Here is a 19,921-nt window from a genome sequence, read left to right as displayed (position 1 = left end):
CCTTCCCAAAGGCAGCCTGTTAAGACACAGCAGGTGGCAGTGTTAGCTCGGGGAATGTGTCTTATGCCATGCTTTACCCAAGCTATAGTCTGCAAGTTTTGTAGGAAGCCAGCAGTTTGGAAGCCGAATGTACCCATTTGGGCACCGCTATGCCAACTGGGTATTTGCTCACCGCAGCCCTGTTCATCGGCGCTATCGCTGCAGTCAGGGCTCCCATCGCATAACCAACTCTCAGGCACACAGCGCATGTTGTTATCGCAGCGCAAGGCACACTCTGGAGTTGGCACCCAGCAGCGGGCTTCATCCGAGCCATCGGGACAATGTGGAATCCCATCACAAAGGAACCTCTCGCGAATGCATTTGTCTCCACTAAGACATTGGAAGCTTCCTTTTAGAAAAGAAAGAGACAAGAACATGTCAAGTTCCCAGGGGGAAGAATCGGTGGAAGAAGATTGGAAGAAATTTAAAGCTTATTTAGAAAAGAATTGTAAGATTAGCAGTTTTTAGCTAAAGATTTGGAAGTAAAAGGAGGTTGTAGAAGAGTGTTAGTTAAGTTTATTATGTATTAAGATTTAGTTAAGTGTTATTATTGTATTGAATTTTAAGATTTAGCTAAAGTAGAATTGTATTTTGAGAGACGTATAAGAGATTTATAGTACTGATAAGTTATTAAGAGTATTAATAAGTTTAGATAATTATTAAAAAGATTGGAATCAAGATTGGGAAAGTACTAAGGAAGTAATATAAAGAAACATAGTTGGGAGGGAAAGGAGGAAGTCGATAAAGATTTGTGATATAAGATTGAATTGATATTCTTTTTTATTGTAATGTTGGTATTTTGTTATGTTATGTTATGTTATGTATGTGTCCCCTTTTTTCTGTTTTTCTGTTGTGTGTTTATAAAATCAATAAATATATATATAACAAGAACCGGTCAAGTTCAATAGTCAGGCCTTTCTGTAGGACTGGAGAAGACAAGCACACACTTCCTAGATTTTTTAAAAAGTTGACAAAATGATAGAACAGGGTGGTCTATCACGAGGCCTTTTTTTGGCGCTCCTCAGCAACATTTGATGCTCTCCCCCTGCCTTCCCAAAGCCAGGTAAACAACATAGGGCTTTGGAAAGGAGGCCTGAGTGCTCTGACAGCGTCCTAAAGTCCTTCTTCCTTCTTCCCAAAGCCTAGTAAGTGCTTTCCCAGATATGGGATGAAGGCTTTTGGCAGGCAGGGAGAGGGCTGGGGAAGGCCCTCAAATTCTGCCCTTGCTCCCTCCCCCCCCCCCCGCCAGCATTGTCTAACAAGAGCCAAATTTTTAATAATTTAGGCAACTCTGTAGGCCTGCAAAAGTTTGACCTTAGCCCAATTAGTCACATTTGTCATGCTAGGTCCTTTGTCTCGATGGGGTAGGAGACGGTCCCTCCTTTATTAAATTCACCATGTGCAGTATGGAGTATTGAGCTATTCACACACAGCATGGAAGAACTTAGTAGTACCTGGTTCACCACAAATTAGGGAACAGAAGTCTTCATCGGACCCATCCGTGCAGTCCTCGTCTCCATCACAGATATATTCAAAGGACACACACCCCTGCCCATTTAGGCAAGGAAGTTCAGCCCACCCACAGGACACAGTCGTCAAGACAGTGGTATTGGTTACATTTGGTACTGTTGTGGTCTTGGTGGCCTTGGGGGTAGTTGCCTTTGTGGTGGTCTTGGGTGTTGTTGCCTTTCTGGTGGTCTTGGGTGTTGTTGCCTTTGTGGTGGTCTTGGGTGTTGTTGCCTTTGTGGTGGTCTTGGGTGTTGTTGCCCTCATGGTGGTCTTGGGTGTTGTTGCCCTCGTGGTGGTCTTGGGTGTTGTTGCCCTTGTAGTGGTCCTGGGTGTTGTTGTAGTTGTAGTACTCAGCACTGTTGTCCTTGATGCTGTAGTCTGTGCTGTTGGTCTTGCTGCTGCAGTTGAAATAGTACGGCTAGCAGTTGATGCAGCAGTGCTTATGACAGGAACAGAACGCACTGCAATTAGAAACAAAATAAAAAAAATTCTTCAGTAGCACCTTAAAGATCAACTAAGTTTTTAATTTTGGTATAAGCTTTCGTGTGCATGCACACTTCGTCAGATACACTGAAACAGAATCCACCAGACCCTTATGTATATTCAGAGGGTGGGGGGTGGGGGAGATGGGAATGGGTGATGGGCTGATAGGAGTGGTAAACCTGTTGATGACTTCAGTAGCACCTTAAAGACCAACTAAGTTTTTATTTTGGTATGAGCTTTCGTGTGCATGCACACTTCTTCAGATACCTTATCTGAAGAAGTGTGCATGCACACGAAAGCTCATACCAAAATATAAACTTAGTTGGTCTTTAAGGTGCTACTGAAGGAATTTTTTTTATTTTGCTTCGACTCAGACCAACACGGCTACCTACCTGTAACTGTTGATGACTGTTAACGACTGTTAATGACTGCAATTGGTCTTGGGGGGGGGGGAGCAAGGGCTGAGGTGCTAAGGAAAGCTTGATCATGTATAATGAGAACGTTAGCAATCAGTTCCAGTTTCTTCATATTCCTGTTTACAATGCACTGACAGTTTGTGTGTTTGATGGCCAACCCTTAATCTTTATAGGAAAATAGAGCACTTGAGAACAAGCGTTGTGGTCATCTTGAAGCTGCCAGACTGGTGACTGGGAGTGGCCGCTGGGGCCATATAACACCAGTCTTAAAAGGATCTACATTTGCTCCCAGTACATTTCAGAGCACAATTCAAGTGTTGGTGCTGACCTTTAAAGCCCTAAATGGCCTCAGCCCAGTATACCTGAAGGAGCGTCTCCACCCCCATCGTTCTGCCCGGACACTGAGGTCCAGTTCTGAGGGCCTTCTGGCGGTTCCCTTACTGTGAGAAGGAAGGTTGCAGGGAACCAGGCAGAGGGTCTTCTCGGTAGTGGCACCTGCACTGTGGAACACCCTCCCATCAGATGTCAAGGAAATAAACAACTACCTGACTTTTAGAAGACAGCTGAAGGCAGGCTTGTATAGGGAAGTTTTTAATTTTTGATGTCGTGCTGTGTTTTAATTTGTTGGAAGCTGCCCAGAGTGGCTGGGGTAACCCAGTCAGATGGGCATTATATAAGTAATTATAATCAACATCACCACTTTTTTTTTTGCAGGTGTGCCCCATCATCTAAAAGACAGTTGGCGCTCCTGCCTACTTTGTTAGATAGGCAGTCATAGAATCATAGAGTTGGAAGAGACCACAAGGGCCATCCAGTCCAACCCCCTGCCAAGCAGGAAACACCATCAAAGCATTCCTGACAGATGGCCATCAAGCCTCCGCTTAAAGACCTCCAAAGAAGGAGACTCCACCACACTACTTGGCAGCAAATTCCACTGTCGAACAGCTCTTGCTGTCAGGAAGTTCTTCCTAATGTTTAGGTGGAATCTTCTTTCTTATAGCTTGAATCCATTGCTCCATGTCCACTTCTCTGGAGCAGCAGAAAACAACCTTTCTCCCTCCTCTATCTAAGCCAGATCCTTACCTCCCCATCTGTCTAACTATGATAGGTGGTCAGGGATGATGGGAATTGTAGTGCAAAACAGCTAGAGATCCAAGTTCAGGAAACACTGTGTGTGTGTGTGAGAGAGAGAGAGAGAATCACCTTGCAAAAATGGACCAAAGGTTTATCAGATACGAATTTCTCTAGACTAGCAGTGCCTAAGCCCTGTGTTGAATGAAGCTCCCAAGCACAGCATGTAGCAGCAATCCATGTATGCAATCCATACCCCAGACCAAAAATTCATTTCAAGGAAAAACCGACTCAGAGCTGATGGCCATGAATTAAGCAAGTTGAATTCACAGCTGTTTATAAAGCAAGCAGTGGATTTCTACAGTTGTTATAAGACCCCTCCTCCCCTACACAATAGCATGGCCTTAATGATCAACAGCTGCAGGGCAACATGGGAGATAAACAGGCAGCCCTGTTTAGGGAAGCTTTTAATGTTTGATGGATTTTTGTATTTTAGAATTTCTGTTTTTTTGGAAGCCGCCCAGAGTGGCTGGGGGAACCCGGCCAGATGGGTGGGGTATAAATAATAAATTATTATTATTATTATTATTATTATTATTATTATTATTATTATTGGAACTCTCATTCCCACGCAACAATTGCAGAGAACAATGGCATAGCTGCCAAGTTATCCCTTTTTTTACAGGGATTTTCCCTTATGCTGAATAGGCTTCCTCGCGAGAAAAGTGAAAACTTGGCAGCTATGCAATGGTCAAAAACATTCAGCAACTGAACTTCTCGCCGAAGCTTTAGTGGGCACTAACGGTAAGCCAAAGAACTCATGCACTGAAAAGGTGGTGTAAACATGTAGACCAGCAAGCATTTTTCTGCAGCACATATTTCATAGGGACAATTGAACCACACCCCCTGATGGCTGTTTAAGTGTCCAGCCTAGAAATCCACAAGGGTGCCAAGTCAGTTTACCTGTTGTCAAATTCGTGTCAAAGATCACCACTGCTTTCTGTACATTGGCTACTTGCACAGCAGAGGGCACCCCTGATCTTCTGTTCCAGATCACAACGGTTGTTTTGTTGAATGTCACCAGGTAAGGTCCGTATACAGCTGCCACGCCATGGGTCCATCTCTCTTTTATACTGTACGTCTTGTGTGTGATGAGGTTCAGCACCTTCAGCCCTATGAACAAGGAAACGCTTGTTATTCCATCGCAACAAGCAACCAAAGTGTGTCGTATATTTACACAACTGTCACAGCACAACCAGTTTCTAGAAAGTTGAATGGGACAGCCCAGCAACCTTAGCAAAATCCAGTAAGGGATCAAGCCAATATTGTTTTTTAAAGTTGTTGTTTTTTTAAAGAAAACACCCACCCACCCACACCCTCAAAGCAGTTAGTAAGGAAATATTGCCTGTTCTCAGACTAGAGCAGTGATGGCGAACCTATGACACGCGTGTCAGCACTGACACACATAGCCATTTTCGGTGACACGCGGCCGCATGCTGAGACCTCACTTCCGGCCGGCGGTGGAATGGGGGCCTTGTGGACTTCCGGCGAGGCAAGATGGCGGTCGGCACGGAGCTGCGGAGCTCCTGAAAGTGACCAGCGCTGCAGGAGCTGCTGGACGGGCTCCTGAGCCACCGAAACCGCCACCACCCGGACACTGGGGGCCACCAGTGCAGCAACCGGGGAGCTGCCAGACCCTACCCCCACCCCGCAAACCTGATGGACAGTGTTGAGGCACTCCGGAGGCCGGTGGAGGACAAAGGAAGCCCCTGCACAGGCCAAACCTGAGCCCACCTCCCCAGCGGCAGACCCGTTGGAGGAAGGCCTGAGCCCAGAATCCCACTGGGAAAGACCTCTGGGTTTTGCCTTATTTCCCCCCCTTTTAAATATTTAATAATTTAAACTTTAATAATTTTTTCCTCCCCTTTTTCTTTTCTTTTTTTTAAAGGGGAAACAATTATACATTTTTGTTATTTAAACTATAAATATTGCGAAATTGTGGTTTTTTCTCTCTCGAAGTGACACACCACTCGGGTTATGCTCAGTTTTTTGGCGAATTTTGACACACCAGGCTCAAAAGGTTGCCCATCCCTGGACTAGAGGATGGGAACTGCTATCAAAAGTGGGCTTTGCAGTGGCAATGTTTGTTTACGGCTGCACAGCTAGCATGAGAACCATCAACTACACAAGGTATAACGGGGCAAGCAACATGTAATTTACCCAAGTCTTTGGAAGCCCAGAGGAAGGTACCCGAGCTTATGTCCAAGGCGATTGGAAGATCTTCTGTCCAGGCTTCCTTCCCCACTTCTCTGATGCTGCTTCCATCAAGGTTCAGCCTCTGAATTGGTTTCCCACTTTCTAGCCAGTACAAGGATGCTCTCTTCCAGTCTAGGAACAGGTGCCATATAGCAGCCTCCGCGCGATAGAGAACCTTCGTCGTCATGCCAGCAAAACTAGTCACCTTAATTTCAGTTCTGCTACAGGTTAGCCAGTATAGGTCCCCAGAAGTTATATCAACAGTCGCTTCACAGACTAGGGGGAAAAAAAGCAAATGTAAAAAGTTAAGCTTCTCCTTCCAGTCTCGGGGGGGGGGGGGCTTCACCAAGTGAGTCTCTTCAATGGAAGCCCAGCTCATCAAGGATGTCCACTTGCATAACCAACTTTCATTTCCCCTCCCTCTTTCTCCCTGCACATCCTGAAATTGGCTTGGGGGGGGGACCTTGGTTAGAGAAGTCCCCCAAAACAATAAATGGTTTGTGCCAACCCCACACACTGACAGGGGTAGTAATCACACCAATGCTAAAATTCCGTGCATTTCTGGGACACATGATGTTGCAGCTGTTTCCTTTGTTTCTGGAAGGAAAATGGTAAGCGGTACCTGGCTGAAATTTGGGGGCATTGTACAGGTGTCAATGTCCTGCTAAGATTACCTGGAGGTCTTCTGCTGTGTGAACTGCACAATGAAAAGTGCACGGGGCGGGTAAGTTACTTGCTGCACAAAATAGGATGAGGGGTAATCTTTAGGCTTAAGCTACCATATGCAGAGGAGGATCAGTTCCTCCATCAGTTTTGCTTTTATCCTTTGCGTATTGCCACAGCTTAAATCCACTGTCTTTGCTGCATTTGCCAAAGCTGTCATTGCTCTTTCACAGCTCTTGGCTGAAAGGAAAGGGTTGTGCTGCAGCTCTAGAATCACGGGCCTTTCAAGTTACAGGAATATGGAAGTGAGCCCTGTGTTGCTGTGAAACTTTTCCCAGATCTCTTGTACTCCCTCTTCCCATTGCAAGCCACCACAGTTAAAGCAGAGGTGCTGAACAGGCAAGGAAGCTTCCTTACTTCCTCACACATGACTTCAGAAGGCGTATCTTTCTCCCAAAACATTTATGCCCTTATATGCTCCTCTGGAAATACAGTACCACCTTTGGTTGCAAACAGGATCCGTTCCGGAGCCCCGTTTGCAACATGAGCTGTACACAACCCGCATCTGTGCATGCATGGGTCGCGATTCGGCGCTTCTGCGCATGACGTCATTTGATGCTTCTGCGCATGCACAAACTGCCGAACCTGGAAGTAACCCATTCCGATTTAAAATATGATAGACAAAAATGGAGTGAAGAGTTAGGGGTACAGATAACAAATGATATATGGGAGTCAAGTATAAAATCAACAGAAATAGCCTCTATGGATCTAAGACTAAGACTTATTCAACAGAAAATATTATTCAGAGTCCACTGGACTCCAGCAAAACTATACCAGAAGAAAATAACAAGTGCAGACAATTTCTGGAGATGTGGGAGTAAAAATGTGGACTTATGTTGATTAACTGCCCGATGATAAGATCATTTTGGTGCGAGGTGAGGATATTTATAGCAAGAGTAATAAAAAGAAATGGTTATTTAAGGGAACTGAATTTAATTCTAAATTATATTCCGGAAACGTGGGAGATTTCAAGGGGTAAAAAGAAAAAGAAAAAAGGATGTACTGTGCTATAAGCAAAAAAACTTGTTTTGATGATTTGGAAGAGCCGCAAAAAGATTCCATTGAGCACATGGATTGATAATTTGGAAAGATTAGCTACATACGAACGAATTGCATGTTGACGCAAAATAAGAATGGATAAATATGAAGAAATCTGGAACGAATATTTAAGCGATAAGGTGGGTAGTGGTGGGAAGTAGAGGGAGGAGAGAGAGGTGGGGAAATATTGTTTAAAAAGGTGTAGTCATAGGTATATCAGTGTATCCAAATCTGAATTGTCAGATTGTGTTATTATGGTTTTTGTTGTATGTGTCTTTTGCGGTTGATGATTGTATCGAAAAATAGATTAAATAAATTTTGAAAAAAGACAAAAGAGCCTTCTCCAATGGGCGAAGATTCCAAAGCTAGTCGAAGGTAGAAGTATTGCTTTATACCCCCTCCCTTTCCTCTTTGTGCAATGCGCTGCTAAGAAGCAGCAGAATAGTGTGCTTGCTTGTTCTGCTATGGCACTATCTGTCAGATGTATGATGGAAGACTTACTGTACTCCTGTGCAAGGCCTCACTGGCTTCTATGGTCTTTTGCTTCATCTCTTCCCTGTCCAGAGCACAGACTGTAGACTAGAAATCCTAAAGTTATGTTGAGTCAAGAAATTAGGGGTTACGCCACTGTGGCAGCTGGACCACATTATGCCAAACACTGGGCTGGTTACAGGAAATGTATCCATAAGATAACTATACCATTAACTCTAGCTGCAAGGACTGAATCATGAAATGGGGGAACTGCCGTTCCCTTAGCATCCTGCATTGTCTGCAAGTTGATGCTTTAGGAAGTAAATAATAGTCTGGAGCTGATTGGAAACAACCAACCAAGTAAATTCTCTTCCAAACCCATTTCTCGTTTTGCCATCATCATTAGGAGTTTGTTTTAGAAGTCCATGCTTCATTTGTGTAGAAGCTTTATAGCAGGCATAGGCAACCTTGGCTCCCCAGATGTTTTGGAACTACAACTCCCATGATCCCTGACCACTGGCCCTGTTAGCTAGGGATCATGGGAGTTGTAGTTCCAAAACATCTGGAGAGCCAAGGTTGCCTATGCCTGCTCTATAGCAATGCACAGGAGCTCACCTGGCGAACCTGTAGGAATTATTAGTTTTGCTTTCGTCTCTTTAGTGAAGCGCATCAGTTCTCCTTTGTCATCAGTCCAGTAGATGAATCCCCGGCTCCAGTCCATGTCCTGGAGGTAGACGTTTTCCGGCCACTCCTGAATCACTGCATGCTGCTGCAACACTGTCCCCTTGGGGCCAACTTCTAGCCGGTAGATTTGCTTGTTAGTAGAATACAAGACATTCAGCACTGCAGGAAGAGTACAGGAATTGAGGAACAGGTCTTGCACGACTTGCTAGCCATGCCGGCTCAGTGTCACCATATTATTCAACCCAAGTACTGCTCTTGCTATGACGAATAGAACAGGTTATGACTTCAGTAATCACCTGGGCATATTATAGGCTTGATACCTTCAACTTCTGATTTTGGTGCTTCCTTGACTGGAGTAACAAGTTGATGCTCAAGTAGTCATGCTAGTTGCTCAGAGGCAGTTCAAAGCTATAGACGAGATGCTGGGAAAGCATTTATTACCGCAAGCATTCTGGCCAATTGGATTTTGCATTTATATGAAACCCAACTGAAGATAGACCTGCTTTAACTTTCTATGGCAGGAAGGCTGAAGTAGTCACACAGCCTTTCCACAGCTCCACAATGCAATGTTTTGTTTTGTTAAGTGTTTCAAAACATGGTGGCGGACCAAAACAGGAGATGCAAAACAATCCTGTCTAAAACTGAGCTTCTGGGACTGTGACAGGTTTCTATCCAAATCATGGACACATCTCTATTCTAATCAACAGCTAGATTAAATTTAGCACCAGCCGTTTCTCATAAAAACCCCAGAATGCAATGCAGCATAAGCTTTTCTGAACACTGGTGTTTAACCCACCCCACAAAGTGGGGTTCTCAAAGTGGTTTGTGGAAGGATTTTCACCCCAGATTTAAAAGCACAAGCCTACCTGCACATTGGTTTGAAGGCAGGAGGAAAGTGCCATCTGGACAGGCACACCTGTAGCCCTTGGGATGAACAGGTGACAAAAGGCAGATATGGCTACACAATCCAGGTGCACAGGCAGCTGTGTTACCTAGTGACCAAGATGGCAAGTTAGACAAAGAATGGGTCCACCCCTTCCTAGGCTGAATCCAGTAATTAAACTTAAGTTCCCATGTATGCACAGGCCACGTGTATTGCACACAAATGCAGACGTTGATGCCAGTCACAGAATTCAGCAGTATGAGAAGATGGTTCTCATTTTCAAGCTTATCCCATCTACAGAACTTAGAACATGTATAAGACACCAATGCAGCTGTTTAGATAATAAATAATAATAATAATAATAATAATAATAATAATAATTTTTAATTTGTACTCCGCCCATCCGGCTGGGTGTCCCCAGTCACTCTGGGTGGCTTCCAACAAAGATTAAAATACATTAAAATGTCACACATTTAAAACTTCCCTAAACAGGGCTGCCTTCAGATGTTTTCTAAATGTCAGGTAGTTGTTTATCTCTTTGACATCTGATGGGAGGGCATTCCACAGGGCGGGCACCACTACCAAGAAGGCCCTCTGTCTGGTTCCCTGTAGCTTTGCTTCTTGCAGCGAGAGAACCCCCAGAAGGCCCTCAGCGCTGGACCTCAGTGTCCGGGCAGAACGATGGGGGCGGAGACGCTCCTTCAGGTATACTGGGCCAAGGCCATTTTAGGGCAGGCATCCCCAAACTTCGGCCCTCCAGATGTTTTGGGTTACAATTCCCATCTTCCCCAACCACTGGTCCTGTTAGCTAGGGATCATGGGAGTTGTAGGCCAAAACATCTGGAGAGCTGCAGTTTGGGGATGCCTGATTTAGGGCTTTAAAGGTCAGCACCAACACTTTGAATTGTGCTCGGAAACGTACTGGGAGCCAATGTAGGTCTTTCAGGGCAGATAGCAAGAGCAAGCAGTTGTCTAAACCAGAGTCTTCCAAACTTGAGTCTCCAACTGTTTTTGGACTATAATTCCCAGCATCCCTGACCACTAGGCTAGTTGTAGTCCAGAAAACAGCTGCAGATCCAAGTTGGGGAAACCCTGGTCTAAATAATACTTGGAGTCATTTTGAGATCAAGCAGTGTTGCACACTGCCAGAAGGAAGCAGCCTCCTCCAGTAAGACGCTGTGCAAATTAGGATTTCCCTACTCATTTAACATTTAACAGCCAAATCCCCAACCACCTCACATTTACAGTACAGTTCACATATTAGAACTCAAGTGTCAATGCAACAAATGAATGTTTGAAAAGCGCCGGAACTCAAATAGCTAGAGGGCCAAATTATCTATGCGGCAGATGCAAAGAAACCACATCCACCATTTCACCAAGTCAATGCTCTTTGAGTCTGGGACAAGATCAACTGCACTTCAGTTTGTAGTTACATTTCAAGTAAAAATGTGAAGTGTTAGATTTCTAAAGCTTCCAGAGATAAGAGTTAATATTTAAAGGATGAAAAGCTACTGAAGACTATGTTTTGTCTTAAAGGTAAAGGGAACCCTGAGCATTAGGTCCAGTCGTGACCGACTCTGGGGTTGCGGCGCTCATCTCGCGTTTTTGGCCGAGGGAGCCAGCGTACAGCTTCCGGGTCATGTGGCCAGCATGACAAAGCCGCTTCTGGCAAACCAGAGCAGCACACGGAAACGCCGTTTACCTTCCTGCTTGGAGCGGTACCTATTTATCTACTTGCACTTTGACGTGCTTTTGAACTGCTAGGTTGGCAGGAGCAGGGACCAAGCAACGGGAGCTCACCCCATCGCAGGGATTCGAACCGCCGACCTTCTGATCAGCAAGCACTCGGCTCTGTGGTTTAACCCACAGCGCCACCTGTGTCCCAATGTTTTGTCTTAATAAGCACATTTCTTTCCCTTCCAAGTACCCACACTCCTAGGTGCAAGGATTCTTGATCAGAGGACGGACATCTACTTAAGAGAGCAAAGGGGTGGGGGCCTATACTTCAAGGCCCATGGGCCTTCTAGCTCTAAAGAGATCTTAATATTTTGTGAAGCGTTGTTCAAGGCTGCATTGGGGATGCACTCCCTACACAGGGACAGGACTCTTTTGTATTGACACTTCTGCTTTCGTGTTAGGCGCATAGAGGACCTTGTATGTGGAGGCTTAAGGGTGGGCATACTTACCTAGCTCCATGTTCTGCCAAAAAGAGCTCTTGGAATGCTCCCAACTGGGAGATACTTCCAAGTCCAACTGGTGCCCATTACAGTAGTTATGGCTGTCAAGTTTCAGATTCTTGAGGAAGCGAAACTGAAGGTTGTAACAGGACAACTCTATGGTAGAATAGTACCATTGGGGTTTATAGCCTTTGGGTCACCTTAAGCACCCTTGGGCCCAAGACAGGCCACTTGCCTGCTCCCCCTACCAAACAGGCACCCGGCCCTCTACCAAGACAACGGTTGGCTTGTTAATATTAACTCTGCCTGGTCATGGGTATAGGTATTTAAAGGCAACACACATGAAAATGAGGAAACGAAATAGCCATTCCTGCTACCAGACATGTCTTGCTCATAGCTAGCTAGAGAGATTTAAAAATTAATTTTTTTAAAAAAAAAGATGCTTCCAATCCACCCTTCATCAAAAAAATTGATCTCGGGCTTTTTACTTACTTTGAGGCTGCAGTAGCTCATGCAGTACTGTGAATGAAGACACTGAAGAGTTCAGCAACACAGCAACACCTGGGGAGGTGCGGGATGCAGAGAGCAACTGCTCTTTGTCTGCCCAAATGACCGAATTCTCAAACACAGCGAGTCCCAGAGGGGCCCGTGCTTTCGGCAGCTTCTCTGGGAAAGTGTACCTGCCAGTGCCGTCGGCCTTGATCGTCTCTATGGACTGGAGAGCAGAAACGGCAAATCAGAATTCCCAAATCAGACCGAGGGGACTAGCACTCGAGCGCTTCAAGTGACAATTTCTATAGCCTTCGCCAGCTAATGAGCAGTTCACCTGAAGGTTTGAGGAGTACAGTGGTACTTCGCAGGACGAATGCCTAGCGCGACGAAAAACTCGCAAGACGAAAGCGTTTTGCGATGTTTTTGGTGACTCGCAAGATGAAGTTTTCTATGGCCTCGCTTCGCAAGACGAAGTTTTTCGGCGCTTTTTTTTTGTCGCGGCAAACCGCACTTATCGCAAGACGAAGTGACTCGCAATTATCGAAATTATCGCAAGACGAAGTGACTCGCGGAACGAATTACTTTTGTCTTGCGAGGCACCACTGTACTGCTGCCTGCTCACTGGAATACCAAGCCAATTCAGAAGTGCTGCTATGGAACACACAAACCCTCCTATTGTTTACTGCGCTCTTATCTTCCCATCGCTGCCACCCTGGGCTACATTATAGTGCAGGCAGCTCAACTAGAGTCAAGGCAACCAAACATGGTTCATGTCCCAGATGTACACTAAAACCACTGTTTGGTTTACTGAGCAAAGCCTTCCTCCAGAGGTTATGCACAGACACATGCCATACGTAATCGCACCGTTGTGCATTTGCCCCCTCAAACCATCGTTTTGCATTTTTCTTTGTGGACAGTCCTTAAAACTGCACTTCATGAAGAGATTCCTAGAGGGCCAAAGGCTCAAGTGGCTTGTGTCAACTTCAGCTGGTGGCACAGCTGCACCCCTATCTGGACGGGGATCACCTAGATTATGTTGCCGACACTCTGGTAACCTTTAGGTTAGGTTACTGCAATGTGGGACTGCCTTTGAAGATCTCAACCTGGAGAAAACTTGGACAGCTGGATGGCTAACCAATGAAAGATTGTCTGGAACATAAACACCAATTCTGGCATAACTGCACTAGCTTTGAATCCTGCCCGCAACTTCCTTTGGCTATAACACTTCCTCAAATAGTCCAAAAGGGACTACCACCACACATTTTAAGAGGCTTGCTCAACTGTTCAAGGCTGCCTGCTCATTAGAGGCACATTAGACATGACATGCATTGTACAGCATTATTTTAAGTAAGTGGGTGGGGGGTTGGTACTGTGGGTTGTGAGTGCAGGGAAAGAGGACTTCAAACCCTTGTCCTTGCCATGCTGTGACTGGAACAGCGCTTTCCAGGGTGGAAAAAAAGCTTCTATTGGTACCAGATCACAACGATGGCTAGACCTGACACAGGCTTCCTTGTGAATTTCCGGTGCATCAAGTTTCATACCTTTTTATACGCGCTGATCCAGTACAATCTACTAGTTATATGATCAAGAGTCAATCCAACAGGTTCTTCAGCAGTTACGGTTGCAAGTACATGTCTGTCTGAACCATCCATCCCCGCAGCTTCGATTACAGTCCTGCCTTGTTCACGATTCACCCAATACATGTAGCTGCAACAAAGAGAGGTGATCAGAGGACGACACCATGTTGTTGGGCTCCTCGGCACTGCAGGAGCAACATCCAATATGATTGTTTTGGGACCAGCTACTCTTTGGCATGCTTAAGAGCAGAGCATGTGACACATCTCACTATTTCCACCCACAGGGAACATTTTCTTCCAAGTTAAGACCTGAACAGATCCCAAATGCTTGGCTAAACATTCCAAGTTGCAGAATTCCTTTCTGCCACATACGCTGGCTACGGCCAGCTCATATCAAGCTGGACCGTGTTGTGTGTTTTTAGTCTCCAGTGGCCAGTTACGCAAGGCCTGCCTTCATCACAGAAGCTGCAACACAAGGGTTTGGCGAGTGGGGATTACATGCAAGTACTCCTAGGAATTTGACTGGTAATTGTGTTGAGAGGGCAAGGGGGGGGGAGAGATCTTTATGCACACTCAGAGGCATCTTCATATGTGCCAGGGCTAAGCTAAGTGCTAGCTCCAAAATATTCCAGTTGATGAACACCTTCCTTCTCCATACCTTGCATATAAATCCACTCAAGCCCTTAAACCAGCGTTTCCCCAATTTGGGTTTCCAGCTGCTTTTCGACTACCGTTCCCACCACCCCTGACCACTGGTCCTGCCAGCTAGGGATGATGGGAGTTGTAGTTCAAGAACAGCTGGAGACCCAAGTTGGGGAAACACTGTCCTAAAAGCTCTCATCCTATTAAATTATCTAGGGGCAATTCTGCTACACTTCTGGAAGTGTCACTATAAACGCATTACTCAACTTTGCCCATTTAGATTTAAGTATTCAAAATGCCTTGGATACAAGCAAAACCTATTTGGGATCCACATAATCAACAGATGCTTTATTGCATATCCAAATTAAGCACTGAACATGTATAGCTATGGGCAGGGCATTATTTTGCTACCAGATTTTCTAGTTACCTCCACCACCACCTACCTCCATGTTTCTTCTACAGACACTCACTTTCCCACCCACAACATCCATATTATTTGGGAAATCTGCTTCCTGGAGCTCTGTTGCTGACTTGGCTACTGTATGCCTACAGCAGAATAGGAAACTGCAGTATTGTACCTTAAGAGCTGCAGTGGGTCATCTAAAAGGAAGCAGCCTTTCAAATGCCTTTCAGATCTCACCCTTAACATGTGCCCATCCCTAGTCAAGCAACAGAGACTTAAAGCCAGGCTATTCTGGACAGATTCCAAGTCACGGCAGTGAAGCAAGGAATGTTTACCTTTTTTCTGGAAACGTAGCGAGTTGTTCTGGCAACACGTTCTTCTCCAGGATCTTCACATAGCCTCTGCCATCACTCAAGCCAGCAAAGATGGCGCCAGGGGCACTGCTGGTCCAATATAACTGCCCTGTGAACCAGTCTACAGATATACTGTTGACACTGCCGACATCTAGGAGAGAAACATTTATAGAAGCTCAGTAGTTCCATAACCCCTTACACCGAGAGGTCTTGGGACTCAGCTACATTAGTCAAAAAAACAACGCTTTGAATGCATTAAGCATACAACACCAGATGGCGCTGGAGAGCAAAAAAAATTATTTGCAATTCTACATACAGTAGCTTCCCCCCCTTTTGTTATAAGTAAGGATTTAATTTGACTTATTGTGTTTTTCCCCTGTGTGTAGATCCACCATTGGAAAGTAACTTGTGAACTATCCAGCCAGCAGTGGCAGCCAGTGGAGATCCACGTCTACCGTGGTGGCGGCTGCTTTCCTGCTGACTGAGAAAAGCTGCTCCTCCTCAGTGCCAGGGGAAAGTAGCGCCATGGTGCCTTGAAGAGAGGGCAACCAGCTGCCCTGTTCTCCTTTAGCATGAGGGAAGGCAGCTCAGATCAGCCGTGTTATCAGCCAATATCATTGTGCGATATCCACAGTGCCTTGAAATCGGCTTGTCCTCTCCCTCGCACGAGAAGTATTATATTGCTGTGTATTGCCGGGTCAAAATTGTTATTGTGGTGTCATTTCAAAACTGATTTTGGCCAATACAGTCTTGGTTCTCAAACAGAATGCGTTCCGGGAGCCTGTTTGACTCCCAGAACCGTTCTAAAACCAAACAGCTTCCGATTGGCTGCAGGAGCGTCTTGCAGCCAATCAGAAGCCACGCTTGACGTTTGGCTTCCGAAAACACTCACTTCCGGTTTTCAATAATTCAGGAGCCAAAACACACGAGTTTCAAGGCGTTCGGCAACCAAGGTATGACTGTATATTGAAAAATTGCTAAAGACCATAAAATTTGTGGTATTGCCATGCAAAAATGACATGAGTGAGGGGTGAGGCAAGGGATGGGGCCAGGGACCCCCAGAGGTCCCCAGACCCCTAATTGGGAAGCACTGCTCCAGAAACAAACTCCTGTAAGAGGAAGCTTAAAACTCTGCTTGGGAGCATGGACAGGAAACTTAACAAATCCCTGTGCTGCTTTTGTGCTGTATTTTAATTTGCCATGCCACTCCACTTAGGATTCCCATTTAACCCACTAACAGCTGAATATATTGCTTTCAGAGCCAATCTATTTGGATTTACAAAAAATGTTGGGAGCTCAAACAGGCGTATCAAGGATGATGCAAGGGTTTGTCTTGTCCACAAAAGGCAAACCCACCTAGACTGATACTCCAAAAGCAGAATGTAGCATCCAATCAAGGAAGAATGGAGTCTATTGCCACCATGTCTTCAGCTCTGAATACCTAGTATTTTTACTTATGAGAACATATGCAAGGAATATTCTGTCCAGCTGCTAAGAAAATAAGCAGCTCCTTACAGGATTCAGGCCAATTATTAAAATTATGTCCAAGTGCTTTAAGTGCTGTTATTTGTCGCATTTATATTTAAACAGCAATTACTACTTATGCGCCTACGGCATGTGTTGCATGTTGTTCTGTCTTTCCTACTTTAAACCTCAGGCCAAATGAGCAACTGGTCAAAAGCTCACCCTGTTAGCATCATTTTTCCAGTCCAGCACTGCCCAATATATTACACCAGCTCTCAATGTACTTTTAAAGTTCACCTCTGCTGAGAAGCCTTGCTACAGGCTTCCAAGGACACAATGGGGTGCTGTAGTATTTGGCCAATGGCTTAGTAACTACAGGTATATTAAGAGCTTTCTCTAGATAAGGATACAGTTACTGCAAGTATATCAACAGCTTTACCTGGATACAGAAGCATCTCATTTTTTCCTGGCACATAGATATGAAGCTTTCTTCCTTCATCAACCCAATAATAGGCTTTCCTTAACAAGTCGTAGGCAACAGAGCTGGGTGATGTCCTTGTAGACACTAGAGCTTTCCATTCACGAGTTTTTACATCCAGGACAGCAAGTTCACGACCAACAGCCAGCAGTATTTTTGTAGCACCATCTGGAGGAGATTTTTCATTATTAGGCCTTGTCCCAGAATGCAATCCTGCTCATTATTAGCTGTTGAGCTATAGAAAATCTAGACAGTAAGAAGATATTCAAGCTGCATCCAATAGCCTTACTTACTAGAGTTGTCCTTTACGGGAGACATCTGTTAAATATCTCTGCTTAGTAGCACTGCACGTGCCCAAACTAAGGCATGCAATCCTACCCTTTTGTTGCTTTTTGTATTCTAACCTCACAGATTGTCTGTTGAGAACTTGCAGTTAACTTGCCCACAAGAGCTCAATTCCCCTCCATTTGCCAGAAACCTGAGCATTACCTCTACAAAAGAGATTACAAGTGTACCAACTTTTGCCACCTCCCCGCAAATCAGCATTGAGAGCTGGAATTCATGCTTCATGTAACTGAGGGCCTACCTGCAGTCCTACAAGTAGTTCCGTTGGAGAGCCAGTACCCACGGACACAGTCACAGGTAAAAGAACCTACTGTGTTCTTGCACAACTGGCTACAAGGACCGTAAGCCATTGCACACTCATCAACATCTGGAACGAACAAAAAGAGTCAGTGTAATGTACATAAGTTCCTGTAGTCTGGGAAGGGCTGCTATAGCCATGAAGTACTACTAGCTCCTTAGAGCCTTGTATTTATTATTATTATCATCAATTTATTATATTATTACTATATATTTATTTAAACCCTGCCTTTTTCTACTTGCAGGACCCAAGGTGGCCTACGGATATGAACAAGAATTGCTAAGAACAGAAAAGCAGCCATTAAAAACCATTTAACTACACACACACACACATACATAGAATCCGTTTGAAACGTACAAATAATTACAACAGAAACAGCACGGTACCAGTGAATTCATTAAGAGTAGCCAATTCCCAAAAGCCTGTTGGAAAAAGAAAGTCCTCATCTGTAGGCGGAAGGACAACAAGGAGCCAGCGGGTCCAGAGTCTGGGAGCAGCCACTGAGAAGGCCCTGTCCCACATCCCCAACCAAGCGTGCCTGTGAGGATGGCGGGACCAAGAGAAGGGCCTCCCCTGAACATCTCAAAACCTGGGCAGGTTCGAATGTGGGATTTCGGTCTTTCAGATGGCTTGGACCCAAGCCATGTAGGACTTTATGCAGGTGAAACTCGGAAAATTAGAATATCGTCAAAAAGTGCATTTATTTCAGTAATGCAACGTAAAAGGTGAAACCAATATATGAGATAGACGCATGACATGTAAAGCAAGATATGTCAAACCTTTATTTGTTGTAATTGTAATTATTTGTCATTAGGTGGGTCAATTATAAATGGAACGTAATTAATGAAATGTAATAGCGATGTTTATTTTTGTATGATTTTAACTGTTTTATTACTGTGGAATTTCCAAAAGAAAGCATTTGTAAAAATTAAAAGAAAAATAAATAATAATAAGTTGCATTACTGAAATAAATGCACTTTTTGATGATATTCTAATTTTCCAAGTTTCACCTGCAGGTCAGAACTTTGAATCTGTGGCAACATCAAGGTCTATTTTGATTATGATCATCAATCTCCTTACCTGGACCGCTTGGGTGTCTTGGCATCCCAAGACCTCCTTGTGAAAAGCAATATTCAAGCCAACTAAGAAGGCTCTTCTAGGCAATTGGTATTCAAGCTAGTGGGTTAGGACCAACTACTGAGAGTCACAGTCCGCTCTATGGTGCATTTCAAAAGCAGCACTACCACCATACAAAAAATGATTTAAAAGCAGGTCCTCAAATGCATATCTGGGATAAAAATGGGTCTTTGGTCAGAAAAGGTTGAAGATTGTGATATTGTCCCAGGATATATGAATGGTCACAACTTGCGGTTTAGAGAACTCTCTCCAGCTCTAAATAGTGTGTGCCCGTTTTATTTTACCCTTACCTGTACAGTCTTGACCATTGCCATGAAGATTCCAGCCAGGACCACACGAACACCTGGCACCCCAATGAGCCTCAGTGCAGTTTTGCATGCAGCCTCCATTGTTCAGAGTGCAGTTCTTACCTAGATGCATAGGACAAGAGTTAAACAGAGCTGACACCCTCTAACAGCTGACCAAGACTCTTAATTATTTACTGTAAGAGTGTAAACAGTTAATTACCGCAGGTGCTGGGTTCATCGGTGCCATCTAAACAGTCTTTCACTTCGTTGCACATTAGAGATTCCATAATGCATTTCCCTTTATCACAATGGATCATTCCTTCTGGGCAGTAAGCTGTAAGTTAGTTAGAATTATGCACAAGGTTAAATGTGTCAGCAACCAGTTCAAGACATCTAATGTATTGTGTGCCCTATTCCATTTCCTAGAGCAGGCATGTCCAACAGGTAGATTGTGATCTACCGGTAGATCACTGGACATCTGCGGTAGATCATTGGCTCCCCCCAAAGAAGCTGAACAACTGTGGCTCCCCTAAAAAAAGCTCAACATTTTACCTCCTCCCTGAAAAAACTCAACTTCAACCTGAACCCCCCCCAATGGGCCTTCCTCCTTCCTAAAAAAAGGGGATGTAGATCACTGACAGTTTTTAACTTTGAGTAGATCACAGTCTCTTGGGAGTTGGCCACTCCTGTCCTAG

At 44.7% G+C, this 19,921-nt stretch overlaps 1 protein-coding gene across 1 annotated transcript in view; it reads right to left on the bottom strand.

Annotated features, from left to right (window-relative positions):
- LOC118075273 (low-density lipoprotein receptor-related protein 2-like) overlaps positions 1–19,921 on the bottom strand; it is a 94,113-nt gene that overhangs the window by 27,816 nt on the left and 46,376 nt on the right. The window contains exons 4-17 of the mRNA XM_060269097.1: positions 19,447–19,560; positions 19,230–19,349; positions 17,746–17,871; positions 17,121–17,327; positions 15,200–15,368; positions 13,784–13,949; positions 12,243–12,465; positions 9,557–9,682; positions 8,622–8,849; positions 5,739–6,050; positions 4,482–4,691; positions 4,300–4,343; positions 1,623–1,966; positions 173–369 (exon numbers count right to left, since the gene is read on the bottom strand). Coding sequence (XP_060125080.1) covers positions 173–369; positions 1,623–1,966; positions 4,300–4,343; positions 4,482–4,691; positions 5,739–6,050; positions 8,622–8,849; positions 9,557–9,682; positions 12,243–12,465; positions 13,784–13,949; positions 15,200–15,368; positions 17,121–17,327; positions 17,746–17,871; positions 19,230–19,349; positions 19,447–19,560 — 2,586 coding nt within the window. The remainder of the gene's footprint in view (positions 1–172; positions 370–1,622; positions 1,967–4,299; positions 4,344–4,481; positions 4,692–5,738; positions 6,051–8,621; positions 8,850–9,556; positions 9,683–12,242; positions 12,466–13,783; positions 13,950–15,199; positions 15,369–17,120; positions 17,328–17,745; positions 17,872–19,229; positions 19,350–19,446; positions 19,561–19,921) is intronic.

The sequence above is a fragment of the Zootoca vivipara genome, chromosome 16 (genome assembly GCF_963506605.1).
Source record: "Zootoca vivipara chromosome 16, rZooViv1.1, whole genome shotgun sequence".
Classification (NCBI taxonomy): Eukaryota; Metazoa; Chordata; class Lepidosauria; order Squamata; family Lacertidae; genus Zootoca; species Zootoca vivipara.
The sequence above is the reverse complement of the archived record's forward strand: the minus strand, read 5'-3'. Positions and strand labels throughout refer to the sequence as shown.